General features: G+C 35.5%; 6 protein-coding genes across 6 annotated transcripts; 4 read left to right on the top strand and 2 right to left on the bottom strand.

The window, feature by feature from the left end:
- Nucleotides 1-1,623: 1,623 nt before the first annotated feature.
- On the top strand, nt 1,624-5,847 carry RO3G_05534 (uncharacterized protein; the record flags this gene model as incomplete). The annotated part of the gene is made up of 8 exons (XM_067660124.1): nt 1,624-1,686; nt 1,748-1,777; nt 1,948-2,027; nt 2,082-2,493; nt 2,543-2,689; nt 2,747-5,473; nt 5,538-5,662; nt 5,808-5,847. 8 exons carry the CDS (start codon nt 1,624-1,626, stop codon nt 5,845-5,847), a joined length of 3,624 nt encoding a protein of 1,207 aa, XP_067516225.1.
- Nucleotides 5,848-8,344: 2,497 nt separating this feature from the next.
- On the top strand, nt 8,345-8,809 carry RO3G_05535 (uncharacterized protein; the record flags this gene model as incomplete). Its single annotated transcript, XM_067660125.1, has 1 exon — nt 8,345-8,809. One exon carries the CDS (start codon nt 8,345-8,347, stop codon nt 8,807-8,809), a length of 465 nt encoding a protein of 154 aa, XP_067516226.1.
- Nucleotides 8,810-9,854: 1,045 nt separating this feature from the next.
- RO3G_05536 (uncharacterized protein) lies at nt 9,855-10,088 on the top strand (the record flags this gene model as incomplete). Its single annotated transcript, XM_067660126.1, has 1 exon — nt 9,855-10,088. The coding sequence occupies one exon, from the start codon at nt 9,855-9,857 to the stop codon at nt 10,086-10,088; it is 234 nt and encodes a 77-aa protein (XP_067516227.1).
- A 733-nt stretch (nt 10,089-10,821) lies between these two features.
- Nucleotides 10,822-11,113, top strand: RO3G_05537 (uncharacterized protein; the record flags this gene model as incomplete). Its single annotated transcript, XM_067660127.1, has 2 exons — nt 10,822-10,897; nt 10,947-11,113. 2 exons carry the CDS (start codon nt 10,822-10,824, stop codon nt 11,111-11,113), a joined length of 243 nt encoding a protein of 80 aa, XP_067516228.1.
- Nucleotides 11,114-11,495: 382 nt separating this feature from the next.
- RO3G_05538 (uncharacterized protein) lies at nt 11,496-14,809 on the bottom strand (the record flags this gene model as incomplete). Its single annotated transcript, XM_067660128.1, has 9 exons — nt 11,496-11,945; nt 11,991-12,109; nt 12,169-12,321; nt 12,373-12,470; nt 12,530-13,708; nt 13,766-14,015; nt 14,064-14,329; nt 14,389-14,587; nt 14,638-14,809. 9 exons carry the CDS (start codon nt 14,807-14,809, stop codon nt 11,496-11,498), a joined length of 2,886 nt encoding a protein of 961 aa, XP_067516229.1.
- Nucleotides 14,810-15,377: 568 nt separating this feature from the next.
- On the bottom strand, nt 15,378-15,530 carry RO3G_05539 (uncharacterized protein; the record flags this gene model as incomplete). Its single annotated transcript, XM_067660129.1, has 1 exon — nt 15,378-15,530. One exon carries the CDS (start codon nt 15,528-15,530, stop codon nt 15,378-15,380), a length of 153 nt encoding a protein of 50 aa, XP_067516230.1.
- Between the last annotated feature and the right edge of the window lie 498 nt (nt 15,531-16,028).

Genomic DNA, 16,028 nt, shown 5'->3' on the forward strand with positions numbered 1-16,028 from the left:
TATTTAATTAGATAGAGTACAAACATTGAAGTGTATGTAACAATTAACTTTAATTTATGCTTTTAACAATAGCAAAACGCCACAATTTTTAAGCCAAAGAAAAAAAAAGAAAATGCAGCTTATATATCAAGTTTAGAATAAAAAGTTGGAAAAGAAAAAAAAAAAAACAAGTGTTTACAAGATTTAATAATAAGATGGGTACATGGTTGAATAAAAATAAATAAAAAAGTATTTTTTTTAAAAAAAATTCAACAGTATGTGTATGTGTGTCAGTGAAGCTCCAATAGTAAAATTACCGCATCAGAAGACATATGATTTTTTCATTTCTTTCTTTTTTTATAATTTTTTTTATTCTATACAAATACAATGGACCCATCGATGTATAATATACTATGGGCAATATGTGCCTTCATTTTAATATTAGCTATATTATTAGCATTTAGAAAAAGAAGGATAGCAAATCGAAGGACAGGTAACTGCTAAATAAATTGCTGGTTTAAAATATGCTTATTCAATCTATTAATGAAGACAGAGACGCTACAACCAGTTTACCAGAAGTAGTGTCCGTACCACGCACAGGACAACAAGCTCATGTACATATACACTCTCAGTCCAATCCTCCACCAGACTTTCATTCTGTGATAGAAATCCCACCACCTTCGTATCAAGATCATAGTAAAGATGTTAGAATTACATAGCGAAACAGGCTTGTAACCTATTGTATGTGGTATTTTCATCAATGCATTTTTAATAGTGTCCTTCACATACAGACATGCAGCATTTGCCATTTCCTCTGTAACATTTTGCTTTTATATATTAATAAATAGTTTAACTGCAAGTCCCTATGAATGTTGCTTTGCTTATTTTGTATTTGACTGCTTCATCATCACCTGAGAGGCTTTTTATACTTTTAGTGAATAGCTTTGCTAAATGAACTTTATCATTATCCAACAATTCCATTTCTTTATATATTAATTTTGTTTGTATCTATTGTGATACAGTTTTATGAATATCACACACAAAGAGCAAACCAAGCTTAAAGCTATCTAAAGCCCAGACAAGTATATTTAAAAGATACTTTCTGTTTCCATGTGTGTTTGTAAGTATGGTAAAATCGCAAGTTCCTCAAAACATGGTATTTCTTCCTCTTCTGTAGTTGTCATATTATGCAGATGAGTTCTTCTTTTTTTCACTATATACGTATTTGTATAGAAAGTAAGAAGCAAACATAAAAGTATTTCTATTAAAAAAAAGCCTTATGACATTGTCTTCTTCGACAAATTAGAAGCTTTTTTTTATAGCTTTTTCTTTAGTGATGTTTTGAAAGGAAAAAAAAAGTTTTTGTTTTTCGCAATTTGAAATTGATAAAATGGAATCATTAAAATGTTAGGTAGCACTTTTTGCACTATAGCCGAAAAGGTACACATTCTGACAAAACTTTTCGTTATTTGATCATGGATTACGCTCAATAATATCAATTACATATAAATAACCCAATTGCCTTTGCATTGATATAGGTTATACTTTTGGGTTACATAAGTAAACAGTCACAAACAGTCGAAAAAAGTTAAAAATTTCTTTTTTTTTTTTTATTCTCTCTCTTGACTTGATTCATACAGAAGCATGGAGGCTAAACTTGAAAGAATCAGAAAACAAGTTAACTCAAAACTTGACAACCAGAAGCTGGTAAAAAAAACAAAATATGCTAATTAATTTTTGCAGATCACCAATTTTTTTTTTTATTTAGTATGCTCAAACACTAATCGCTATCGAAGAAGTAATGATCAATTGAATCAAAAACTGATAAAACAACGCTAATGAGCTTTCTTACATTTAGACAATTCAAGAAAGAAATGAGCAATTGACATCCACAGCTTACTTTGCTGCCATGGTAAAAGAAAAACAAAAAAGGTTTTTTTTGACAGGTTCATAATATATTTTGGATAGATGACTACTTTACAATCATCACAAGGATCAGCTGAATTGGTTGGAGCTCTCATTTACTTGTTGGATGAAGTATTCCCTTAGTAAGTGTATTTATATAAGTTAGCAAAAGTATCGTCATTTAATTCTCTTCATAGTCTTCCTCACACTGTACTTCGTTCTAGATTCAACGAAGTGCACACTATCCTTGAAAGAGTCTATGAAGAACATAAAGAGGAACAGCCTGTTGTACGATCTGTCCTTGGTTGTCTTCAAGAGCTCTTGGCCGCACAAGATGGACCCAACTGGTCCACACCTTTAGTCAAGAAAGCATATCAACAAATACTCATCTTGAGCGCTAATGCTTCTCCAAAGGCACGCAAGAGAGCTCAAGATGCTATTCGTGTAATTTTATCTAGACCACCACCACCTACAGCTATTCACCCAGCTGCTGATATGACAGCCGATTTTATCTTGAGAGTGTTACATGAAGCCACAAAATCAGATCAACAAGCCGCTCAGCAAATGCTTGCTCTTTTGCAGACCATTGTACCTTACTGGCCACCTCACGTAAGTATATTGATAAAGAAAGACAGAAAGATACTAACATTTTTTTTAGAAATTCTCTGTTTTATGTCAAGTGTTACTTCAACTTCCTAAATTTAATAATGTCTTTCTTACAAAAGCAGCCTTTGATGTATTCCAGGCCTTATTTGATGCACAAGAAACAGATATAGACAACGAGAAATTTATTGCTTTGTTGGGTGTAAATTTATAATATATAATCAAAATGTTCTGCAAATACTAAACTTTTTTAATCTAGGCCATTTGTGAATTAAAACCCGCTGCAGTAGATGAGCGTCTTTTACCTGCTTGGTTATTGATTGTTGGAAAGGCATTTCCTGCTTATGCTAAAATGAATCCCAATCAATGTGCTAAAGACATTCACACCGTCTTTCGTTTGATCTTTAATGATTTCCAACAAGACACCAAATGTTATCGACAAATTGCAAATTGCTTAAGCACTTTGGTTGAATACTGTATTTCAGATAGCCTTATTGAAGAAGCTAGCTCTGGCGAAAATAATGGATTGAACGAAATGATTCAAACTCTCGAGCAAGGATTGGGAATTCATTATCAGTCTGCTTGGGTTCACGTCATGACTGTTCAACAAGCCATGTTCAATAAATTAAACCACTACGCCGCGCCCTTGATGAACACAGTTGTCGGTCTGCTTGGTGAGCTCCGTTTATCTCCTGCAGAAACATACAAAGAACAACTTGATAAAACTCTTGGTGCTGCCATCTCCACCATGGGCCCTGAATTCTTTTTGAAGATCCTTCCTCTTAACCTTGAAAATACAAGCTCTAACGGTGTAGGTCGAGCCTTTTTGCTTCCTTTGCTTAAGACTTACACAACCAACACCAGCTTAAGTTACTTTGTTCATGCTTTAATTCCCTTGGGTGATCGTTTAGCTCAAAAGGGTGAAGCAGCAGCCTCCCGCGACTTGGAAATGCAAGCCAAGGTATACGAAACATTGGTTCACCAAATCTGGAATTTAGCTCCGGGTTTCTGTGATCTTCCGACCGATTTAACTCGCGCATTTAATGACTCTGTTGCCGAACGATTCAGTTCTCTTCTTTATAGCCAACCTGAATTGCGTCCCACCATTGCTCAAGCTCTTCAATTGTTGGTAGAGAAAAACCAAGCTTTGGCCAAGTCATCTGCCGACGATGCTCATTTGATAAAAGCTTACGGATTGACTAAGGCCGAGGCAGCTCAAAACTTGAACTTCTTAAGCAAATTTGCTGTCAATTACCTTGCTGTCTTCTTCAATGTGTTTAGTCAAATTTCTCCCATGTTCCGTGGCTTCATGGCTGATGTAATCAAGGCTTATTTGACAATTACTCCCCCTGAAGATGTCAATAGTACCTTCAAGAAAGTCCTCGGTATGCTTTCTCAAGCATTAGAATCAAAAGAACCTGCAGCTGATCCTTCTATGGCTCCCATGTCACATACTATGTTGGACCTTGCCATCATCATGATTCCCTTTTTAGACGCCGAGTCCTGTGAATTGTTGTACAATGGTACAGTGCAATCACTCTTGAACAAGGAAGATGAGTCAACATTACAAAAGAAAGGATACAAGGTTTTGAACCATCTGATGAACCATCCCACTGGTTTGCAAGTGATCACTCATCACTTGGATGATTTGCAAGGCTATCTCTTGGAGGCCACTGGTACATGCACTGTCTCTGCCAAAAAGGATCGCATCAAGACCCTCAGTGGTGTAGTCTCAAACTTGTCTAGCGCTGATCTCCATTTTATTCCTGCTATTCTTTCTGAGGTTGTATTGGCCTCTAAGGACAATAATGAAAAGACGCGTAACTTCGCCTTTGATCTATTAGTGACAATGGGAGGCAAGATGAAGGAAGGTGGTGTAGTCAAGACTAACCGTTTGGAAGGATTTGATGCATCAATGCCCGATTCACAAGCAAACATTCAAGAGTACTTTACAATGCTTACTGCTGGTTTGGCAGGCACTACAGCTCATATGATCAGTGCGACCATTGGGGCTCTTTCTCGTGTCTTTTTTGAATTCAAGGATGATATCCCTGCTGAACTCACGTACGAATTGCTCCAGACTGTCAATGTGCTTGTTGCTTCCAACAACCGTGAAATTGTAAAGGGTGCGATTGGCTATGTCAAGGTCTGCGTCGTTGTATTGGAATCTGCTATTGTTCAACCCCAATTGGGTGCCATTATCCAGTCCTTACTCAAGTGTGTACACCAACATAAGAGTCATTTCAAAGTGAAGGTGCGTCACTTGTTTGAACGATTGATTCGTAAGTTTGGATTTGAGACCGTGTCTGAGATGATGCCTGAAGATGACCGAAAAATGATTAACAATATTCAAAAACGTCGATTGAGAGCTAAGAGAAAGAAGACCACTCAAGCAGACAGCGATGAAGAAGATAATGATGTCTCGGCTCGTGCTGCCCCTAAGAAAGGATCCTTCCAAGATGCATATGAAGAAGTCCTCTATGGCTCAGATAGTGAGATTGATGACGATTCCGATGATGAGATGATTCAAAATGTGAAGGCTGCTGTAGACACATTAAAGCAGCAAAAGAAGAAGAAGAACAAGCAGCTGCAACAACAACAGGCCTTTATTCGTGAAGATGAGGATACACCTCTCGATTTCTTAGATCGCTCCGCACTTGGACACATTTCTTCTTCCAAGCCTGTTCAACGTAAGGTGAAGAGCAACAAGGGTGCCTTTGCTGAGAACGATGAAGGTCGTCTGGTAATTGCCGAACCCAAAGCCAATGAGCAAGGCGATGATGAAGAAGTGGCAGAAGATTACTATATGCAACACGTCACTAACCCTGATGGTTTCATTCGTGATAAGCGGAACAGAATTCGATTCAAGAAGGGTAAGGACGCTCAAGATGATAGCATGGAAGTAGATGAGGATGAGGATGGTTCATCAAAGAAAAAGAAAGTTGCACAAAGATATGAGAAGATTGGTAAAGAGTTCCGATCAAAGGTAAAGAAAAAAAAGATTCTATAAAAAATTTAAGGATCTTTTTCTAAACCTTTTAATCAAATAGAAAGCTGGAGGTGACGTTAAACGTAGGGGTCAAATGGATCCTTATAGCTATGTGCCATTGAATAAGGTTATTAAGAAGAAGGGCAGACGTGATCAAAAGGTTACATACACGGGCCGTGTAAAGAAGTAAAAAAAAAAGCTGCATTCAAATTCTCCTTTTTTCTTAGATGTAAATATATATTTTCTTTAATAAATCCTGATAAAAAATAGTTGGCTTTTGTTTTAATGGTTTTGTTAAAGAGAAAGAAAGCATTATTATTGTTTCATATAGGGTATATAAACCTGCGAATGAATCAGCTATCGCAAATTAGACAAACACCTTGATCTGATAATTTAACAACACCGTGTAATTCACATCGTGTACAACATCGAGTACAATATTCATTTGTTGCAGCAGACAAGGCACGATTGCACTTTGGACAATTAATTCTACAAGTATTACAGATCCATCCTTTTTCTAGTATTTGACCACATTCGCATTCAATAAGCTTAGTTTCATCCATTAATTTTACTATATGCCAATGGATGTCTGTCATTTTTTAGGGGAAAGGTCTGTGAGAGGAAGGGAAGGGGGACAAGGAAGAAATGAAAAAGAAAGTGGAAGCTTGTCATATTTATAGGCGACCCTGATTCAGAAATAACTAACATTTGAAATGATGATTGAACCCTGAGAATTTTATTGCTTTCAATAGGCTACAAATTAAGTGAAAAGTTTCTGTTTTTTTCTGAGATTGAATACAACTTTCATAGTTGTCATTTTAGGTCCATTATGGATAATGAAAATACTCTCGCTTGTTTAAACAGAAAGTGAAGTCATTTTTTTTAAAAATCCTTTTTATGCCTTAAGTATACTCTCCTCTTTTTCTCTAACCTTATTTTCATTTGCACATACAGTAATATTGATTTTATTTTACGACATCTAAACTTATCTTTTCATTATATATATTCACATATTATTATTAAAGCATATTTAATTGATGGATAGGGCCAAAAATAATACAATGATAATGTAAACTTCTTTTCTGTAGATTTTTGCCCCAGAAGAACATGAAGTTTCTGCAGAAACTTGGCCTAAATAAAATTTTAAAAACCTGCTAATCAAAACTAAAAAATTAGCGAACTTCCAAGTCCTCGACATCCTTCCCACTGCTTTGTTAAAAAATATGCTATTCGATGCCTCCAGATACATTTTTATTTATAAATGCCGGAAACAATAAGATATTCTTTATCACTCCATCGCAACAATTTAACTGTTTGTTGATCGTGCTTCTTTTAATTAATGACCTACCATCTGTATTATTATACATGGGCTGGACTACTTGCGCCGTAATAAATGGCTCGCCATTACCACCGCCTCAACCTGGGCAAAGATTCTTTGATTGGTTGCCCAAACTCCTTACTAATACACTTCACTCTTGCTTTTCGAAAACACACTTCATTATTATTTTTGCCTTTGATTTGAAGCAATTTTTAATTTTCTTTTCTTCTATAAAATCTGAGCAAAAACGACGTGGTATTGTAGCTTTTTTTTAGTTTCTCGTAGTTAATCAGAATGGCCAGTGATAGTTAAAGTCAATACAAAGGTTTCTGCTTCAGCTTTGATGATAATTTTCTTGCTTTAAATAACTACCATATTTTTTTAAATCAGATCAATCTATTCTGGATAGAAAAGATGAATAAAAGAGATTGCAATGAAGTTTATTTGCTTCAGAGAATTGCTTACTCGTTGTTTGAAGTTAAAGATCAAATGATCTTAAATAAAAGAAATATTTATTTGAATTAAGTTCAAGTTGAATGGGTTAAAAAATAAAGGTAATATTCCTTTTTATATGTCTCCAAGGCATATGAAACCTTTTTATTTCATCATAACAAGTCAGTTCATGAAGTTGATTTAATTTGTCAAACAAATTCCTTTCGCCAAGCAGTTTAACTAGCCAAATCTTTCGGTTTGAAATTTTTACAGAAGAAAAAAAAAAAAGAGAAACAGTAAACAAGAATATTTGCAGTGGGATCGTATTTGGTTTTTTTTAAACGTACCTTCTTCTAAAATGCATAAAATAAATAATTTGTTATACAACTCTTTGATTTTCGTATATGTCATATGGTATACAGTCACCCCAAATTAATTATGGGACAAGGAAATTTATTAACCTCATAACAAAATAAAGTTGTCTTTTTCTCATCCATTAACACATTAAAAAAGCATGTCCGCTCAAATCTCTAAAGACTGCACCCGACCTTTAATTATATCCGAAGATGAAACAAAAGAAAGTAAAGCATGGGGGTTTTTTATCTTCTTAGAACACATCATACGATTAGAGAGATTGCAGACCTTGTTGGCTTGAACAAGTCCACTGTACAAAATATAAAAGCCAGGATTGATGACTATGGTAGCCCTTTACCTCACAGGCAAATTGGGCGACCATTGAAAATAGATGAAAGAACTGAAAGGCATTTGAAGAGGATAATTAGAGAGGATCCTTTTGCCTCATTTAAAATGTGGAATTAACAAAGCTGGATGTTTTTGTTAGCATAGAAACCCTTCGATCGTATGTGGATCGACTTGACTTCAAATCGTACAGAGCAGCTCACAAGCCTAGATTGACTGCACGACATCGTAAAAGTAGGCTTTGCTGGGCGAAGGAACACCTCAATGGACCGAAGACCAATGGAGAAGCGTTGTTTGGTCTGATGAGTCGCGCTTTTGTGTAGAAGGCAGCAAACGCGGAAAAAGAGTGCTCAGGAAGGAAGGAGAGCGTTATGATGAAAGAAATATAATACCCAGTCAAGTGGGGTGGAGGTGGTGCTATGGTTTGGGGATGTTTTTGGGGAGGAGGTTTCGGACCTTTAGAAATTATTGATACCAGTTCCGTAGACCAAGAAACATACATCAATATTTTGGCCAATAGGTTCCATCCTTGGTTTACAAATGTTACCTTGCATCAGGAGAGGGATTTCATCTTCCAAGAGGATGGTGCTTCCTGTCATACAGGTGGTTATGCTCGATGGTGGAAGGAGACCCACCAAATCAGGGGTTTTGAGTACTGGCCTGCTCAAAGCCCTGATTTGAACCCCATTGAGCATGTTTGGAATGCTCTTGAAAGGCGAATTGAAAGAAAAAGATCGTCGATCAAGAATTTGGAGCAATTGAAGGTGGCTCTACGAGAAGAGTGGGAAAGAATGGATGATGAGTTTGCGGACCGATTAGTTCGAAGTATGAAGAGACGGCGTGAAGCAGTTATCAAAGCTAAAGGCGGCGCAACAGAATACTGAGAATCATTTTATGAATATATTCTTAAAATAAACATGTGAATCTTTCTTTTCTCAAAACTTGAAATCCCAAGCTTAAGTATACACGTATTAATTGGTCTTGAACTTACATGCCATATTTTTTCAAAATTTTATTTCAATTTTTTGTCCCAAAATTAATTTGGTGTGACTGTACAAGATGTGTCCAGCTTGCATTCACTGTAAATGCTAATAAATTAAAAATAAAACTAAGTTGAAACAATAGTTAATTTAGTTTGTTATTATACCCCAGAACCCCCCCTGGTAGTACCATAATTAGCATATATACCGATAGTTTATGAATTAAATAACTTGAAGAGCATAATATAAGTTTTTTTATTTATAGAAATTTATTGTTGTTGTATATTATTTGGCTCTATACTTTCTATCATCCTTTTTTTCAGTTATCTATCAATTATCTCTATCTATTCTGCATTTATTTATTCTGCATTTATTTATTCTGTATTTATTTATTCTGTATTTATTTATTCTGTATTTATTTATTCTGTATTTATTTATTCTGTATTTATTTATTCTGTATTTATTTATTTTTTATAAAATTAACTAACATCTCTAGTGTACAATAGAGACCATTCCATTTCTAGCGTTGAGGGAATAGATTTTACTCCTACAATAATGTTCAAATACGTTTTATTTCTTTTTTAATGATTTCAATTTTTTCTCTACAAACTATTAAACAACATTGTACTCACGATGCTAGATTAAGCTGTGTAGTATTACTATATTTCTCTTATTTTTTTTTTTTTTTCCTTTTTCAATCATCATAATTTAAAGTTCCCTATGAGAAAACTACGTTAAAAATCTCTATGAAGGATCTACACGATGCATCATCTTGAGTCATGGTAGCTTTAGTATACCAATTCCTACATTAAATTTGATTTTCAGATCGAAAATTCAAGAAAATAGATTTTCGTTTGCATTGTTGTGCTACTCAATAGTTGTATAAATATGAAGAAACTTTTCAATTGAATTGAAAGTTATATTTATCAACTATTTACTAAGCTTAAAAATGAAATCAACCATCCTCGTCTTACTTTTTTCCTTAGCTTTTTTGAAGCTTGTTAATGCAACATGCCAATATTTTGGTACAGCACCTATATGTGAAGGAGAGTGCCCTGCTGGTTGGGAATACAGATTCTCTGCTTCGTATTCAAATCGCTATGCCGATGGAACTGAATCACTTCCTGGATTTGGTGCATCGTGTTGGAAAGGAGAAAAGGTTTACTGCTGTGATGGCAACTGAATGAAATGTACAAAGCCGATGTCATCCATTGCCGTTAGCCAGGTTAAATCGGTTTATTTTTTTCTTGTAAAAGATTTGCATACAATAAATTTGATTGATCTTGTTCACTCTTCATATTTTTTATTCTCTTTTTTGTTGATAATTTTTATAAAGTAAATTGCAAAGGCATTAATTACAAAAAAAGAAAGCTTAGCAATACTTAAGGATAGCACTGGCTTATGTATAGGGAATATTATTGCATTATTGACCAATATAGCAAAATTTTAACGTTTGTGAGTAGCAATCTTACAAGCAACTGGTACATTGACTGTTTATTCTCAAGCAATCCGTAAAAGCTTATGAATGACTTTATTGATTTACAAGAAATAGCATATATTATGATACAAAGGCCTCTTACTTTGGCTACTTAAAAACTTTTTATGCCTATTTCTATTTCAAATTTATTAATTTCAATCTATGGAGTATCTTGGCTTTTGTTTAATTTCATTTACTTTGAAAAAAGAAAGAGTGTTTCTTATTATATTCAAGTCAACAGTCTTTGAAATTGTACATGCTCGTATACGGAGATAGGAGCTTGCTTTACCTTTTTGAGTTAATGTTTGTTACTGCGAAAAAATGCTTTCTATTAGATTTTCTAGATAGTTTGGTTCCTTGATAAAAACAAGTCACTTGAAGAGCATTTAAAAATATTTTTTAATTTTTTTTCTTTTTTCATTTGATCGATCGTTAAAAAATGTCAACTGTTAATAAAGATAGTATACAAGCAGATAAAGCAGGTGTGGTGGACACAATCAATAAAAGAGTTTCTGGTAAGTAAATCCTTATTTATATATAAAGAATTTTATTAATAAGAAAAAGGTAAAATCTGGAAGATTCAAAAGAAAGCAGCTGTTCGTACTCAACAACCAAAGCAACTTCGCAGAACTTGGGACGAACGTACAAAGGAACGTGAAAGAAATAATGCAATGAAAGCTTTAGAAAAACAATTGAAGCAAGAGAAACAAGATGAGATTGATGTAATTTAACCTATTATATTTAAATAGAAAAAAATTAAACATTGCTTATAGAGAAAGAAACAAGCTAATTTAGAACGCAAGAGAATAAAGGAAGAGAAGGAGCGGCAAGAAGCTTTAGCAGCTAAAATGTCAGCAAAGAGACTTGCAAGATTAAAGAAGAGAGAAGCCAGAAAGAAGGCTAGAATTTAAATTGGATAACATTTGTAAATAAAAAAAAAGCATGTAAACGAGAGATACTGTTAATTAAAGAATATGCATTTAAACGGCAAGAGGTTTTCTTTATTAATAATGATTGAGGATAGGATGGGCTCTTACACAAAAAGTAAAATGATAGTAGCACATGTGTACTTCAAATCATTATCAAAAACAACTTTTTACTTTTTTATTCTTTTTAAAGAGTACCGCCCAGTACATCTGTATTGGCTAATGCTAATAACATGGGATCATCAAAGTATTTGTTTATGCTCACATCTTCTGAAAGACCCTTTCTTCTTCTTGTTTTCACCATGAAATCTCTAGCTAAATGGGATGCAGGACTAGGCTCTAAAGGTTTAAGGACAATATTTGTATCCAATGGATCTCCAGGTACAATTTGCCAATGATCAAAGATTTGTTGACAAAATGCCTGTCCTTCAGTATGTGTTCTCAAATCAGTTTCAAATCCACATGAATCAATCACTGGAATATAGGCCTTGACTGTATATAAAGGTGATCCTGGTTTAGGAATATCTTGAGTGACGTGACCTCTTCTTCGCTGTAATACTGCATATACTGCAGATACACAATCTGCCGGTGCTTGAATTTCAACATAATATACAGGCTCCATCAATCGAGGAGTAGCCTATCATCATGTTAGTTATCATTCTCTAATTAGTAGTACACTTACAGTCAAGAAAGAGGAATAACACACACGACGTGCTGTAGGGATAACTTGCCCCCCACCTCTATAGATCGGTTCATTGGCTAGTACTGCATCTAGTATCTTAAATTTCACATTACGTATAGCTATTAAATATACATAAGCTTTATATATAAATATATAAGTAGATAATTATATATTTTACGTTCATCACATAAAGGCCCTTCTCTTGTACCCCATTGGAATCCTTGACGAATAGAATCTTTTACTGAGAAAAGCAACTTTTTATCTACTTCAGAAGACAATGTATCATCCATCAAGATATTAGGCCCCATATCGTCAGGTCCAAAAGCCCACACTGATCTGGATGCAAGTACATCATATCCATGTTTTGTCTCTAAATGCTTACCCAGCTTACTTTGTGGCCAACGGATATTGATTTCACCATTCTCGATTTCTTCTGCTAATTCTTTTTCAAGTGGTTCAGCAATAAATGTTAATTTGTTTCTATAACAAATTACATGTTAGTTGAAGACAAGTATGCATATATATAATATACATTTTACTTCTTATTCGGTGTCTCTGCAAAGCATTTTAATGCAGATGTTTCTACTACCGTTTCACAAAATCGCACAACAGGATCGGACACTTTCAACTCAATCTCGGCATACATACGGCGAAGATCATGGAGTACACAATCTAAATAAAGTTCGCCTGTGCCCAGCACGATATGTTCTCCTGATTCTTCTACTTTGGTTGTCACAATAGGATAACTCTTGTTAATCTTTCGAAGACCATCCAACATCTTGGGCAATTCTGATGGGTTGACGGGTTCGATGGCTACCTTGAGTGTGGCGGCTGTAGGGAATCGAAGAGACTTGAAAATATAAGCGTCCTCCTTTGTCTTTTGTTCTACGATAGTAGCTGTTTTCATAATCGAGTTATCCACACCACCCAACAAGACCCATCCACCGGCAGGAACACCCTCTACTTCAACACGGTATCTTGATTCATAAATCCAGGTATTTTCTACCTTTTGCATCGCCATGTCTTCTTCATCATCGACTGTATAACTTTCACCCAGCACACGCACAATCTGTCCACGCTTGATACTGCCACTAAATACACGTCCAAAGGCTTGGAAACCTGTACTCTCTTCATTATTGAATAACTTTGTCACATGAATCATCAAAGGACCATCCGCATCACACTTTTTCATTGAAGCAACCACTTGACTATCCATAGGCCCAGTATAGATACGCTCTACCTTACTGGAAGCATTTTCGGCGGGTGAAGGGACATGTTGAGCGATCATGTCTACAAAAGCACCATTAGATCCAAAGAACTGACTGAGCACAAGGCGAAGAAGTGGCTTGACGTCCATCTGATAATCTTTGTGTTTCAAATAGATTCCTAATGATCTAAGTGTCTTTTTCAAATCTTCCATCTCTTCACCAATTACTTGAGCATACAGTTTATAAAGCGGCTCAAGAATGAAATGAACAAATGTGCGCTTATTTTGGCTATTGCTCGATTTTCGATGGAATGTGCCTTGTTTGGGGTTGATGAATACATCTCCCCAAAGTCGTTTGGCAAATGCATCGGCATCAAAATCAGTTTCATACGAGTCGGCATAGAGTTTAGAAAACGATTTGAGCGAAAAGGTCCATCCAATTTGACTGGAAGCAAAGCACACATTGCCTAATTCAGGGGATAAACGAATGTTTTCACCGCCTGGTGTGGATCTAATACATTAAGACTAAATAAAACGCCTTGGTCTTTAAATTACTGTTTGTATTTACCGGATGATTGTATTGACTTCTTCAATGGCATGGCGTAGTTTAAAGTAAGCATCAGCAGGTGGCAATTTCAATTCCAAAATTAAACGGTCCATTTTATTAATAACCAATGTCATGGCCAAGCCTTCACGTACACAATGCTTAATGACTTGTTCTGTATTGATCATGACCCCTTCTACTATATCAACTATAATAGCAACACCATCAGCTAATCGAGTAGCTGCAACTACTTCATCAATGAAATTGGTATGACCTACGCATAGTATTAGACACAGCTTATCCTATACATATCCTGCCTTACCTGGTGTATCCAATATGTTGACCAAATAAGACTTTTCTTTTAAATCCTGCAACACAAGTGTCATTGGCATGCTTTTGAGTGATACACCTCGTTCTCTTTCCAATATGTGTGTATCTGTATATCTCTCTGGTTGCTCTACATTGATAGGTATATCGTGTGTTTCAGATATCAACATATCTACAAAAGATGTCTTTCCGTGATGAAGATGTCCAACAATTGCAATGTTTCTAATCAAATCAGGATGATTCATTAAATCCACCATAAACCTACACATGAAGGTAGTTTTAGTCATATTATACATCCGCCTCACTATTATATGCATTACTCTTTGTTGTAATTAGTTTCTGGCAAGTCAGTTTCAAATACATTGAATTTTCGAACTTGAATAGGTGCAATAATGGGTTCACTTAATGGCTGTGTGTCTTCTTCTTGTACTAAAGTCTCTACTTCTTGTCCGTATACTTCTTCGGCCGAAGGGTAATACTTTTTATCTTCGTGTAAAACAATCTGATTGGGAGGAATATCTATGTAAAATTCGTTTAACAACTTTTTATTGAAGCGACTTTTCTCTTACCGTCAATTTGCATTAAAGCAGATTCTTCAACGCGACGTTCTTCTTCTGGCTCTTCTTCTTCATAAATAGGTTCCGCCTCTTGTTCTTCTTCTTGCATTTCTAAATCTTCATCTTCGTCTTCAAGATCTGGACCGAGATAATTACCAAATTCGTCATAAAGTGAGTCATCCATTTTCTTTTTGATCGCGTTTGTAAAAAGAATATGGGTCAAAGTTATTTGGGTTGATTTTAGAAAATTTTGGTGTAAAATTTGAGCTCAGACTACGTTTAAACAGGATATTTTATTTAAAGGCTTAAATGAGCACGCGGTGTTTCAAGACACCATAATTGCTCAAACTAGTTTCTTTAAACCTAAAGCACAATGCACTTAAATGAGGCAATAAAGCTTTTGCTTGGGAATATAAATGTTCGGATGCTTTTCAATTAGATTTTCTCTTATCTGTTCTAAAGCCATGAGTGCAACATTGTCAGCAAGTTTCACAATAAACAATATGCGCTTCACTTTGAACACATCCTTTTTAGCACAATTTCTTCTCATCTTCTCAGGATCTTCTTGATTTCCATTCCATATCTTTCGAAAACGATATACAGTAGAAAGCGTAATTTCTGTTCTTGACGCGACACCTGTTATGGGAATCGTCTCAATTATCAAAAAGATAAAATCGACAGTTTGCTTGTCAGTGTGTGATTTGTAAGAGAGACTTCTTTCCGCATTCCATCACTTTCTATAGATTTTTATTTTATTTGGAAGTATTCGTAATGCTCCACAACAGCAGGCAACTCCAACAACAGCAGGTAGACTTAGCCACTGCCCATTTTGAGATATGCAAGTTACGGCAAGAGAATGTTTTCTTACGGAAACAACTTGCTCCGAAGCCGTCAACCACAGACATCTCACCTTCTCCATCTGGACGCACCATATCGCCAACCGTCTCCTTCCCCTCCATCACCTAACAGCGCTTCCCCTCCTCCGCTTAAGGTTACTAAGCCTAAACGCGATAATTCCCAACTTAGCCTGACTATTATTGTCAGTCAATTTTCTTCACTTGCTGAACCAACAGGCTTTAAACTCATCCATGTATCCGTTTGAAGTCGTCTCCCTCTACAACAATTGCGCTCCAACCTTCGTAGATTACACATTAACTCCCGTCAAATTCTGGATATTCATTATTCAGATAGAAATTTGGTCAGCTTCCTTATCCACATTGGTTACGAAACTGAGCTCCGTTTACAATTAAGCAAATTCAACAACACAGTCCGTGGCGATTTCGATCATTTAGATCCATCAATCATTCGCAACCCTACTCTTATCAATGAACCTATTGACTGCAAAGTACAACATACTCGCAAATCGTTCCTCCATCGAATTTACGCCATCCTGCAACAATTCA

This window comes from Rhizopus delemar, genomic scaffold (assembly GCF_000149305.1).
Source record: "Rhizopus delemar RA 99-880 supercont3.4 genomic scaffold, whole genome shotgun sequence".
Lineage (NCBI taxonomy): Eukaryota > Fungi > Mucoromycota > Mucoromycetes > Mucorales > Rhizopodaceae > Rhizopus > Rhizopus delemar.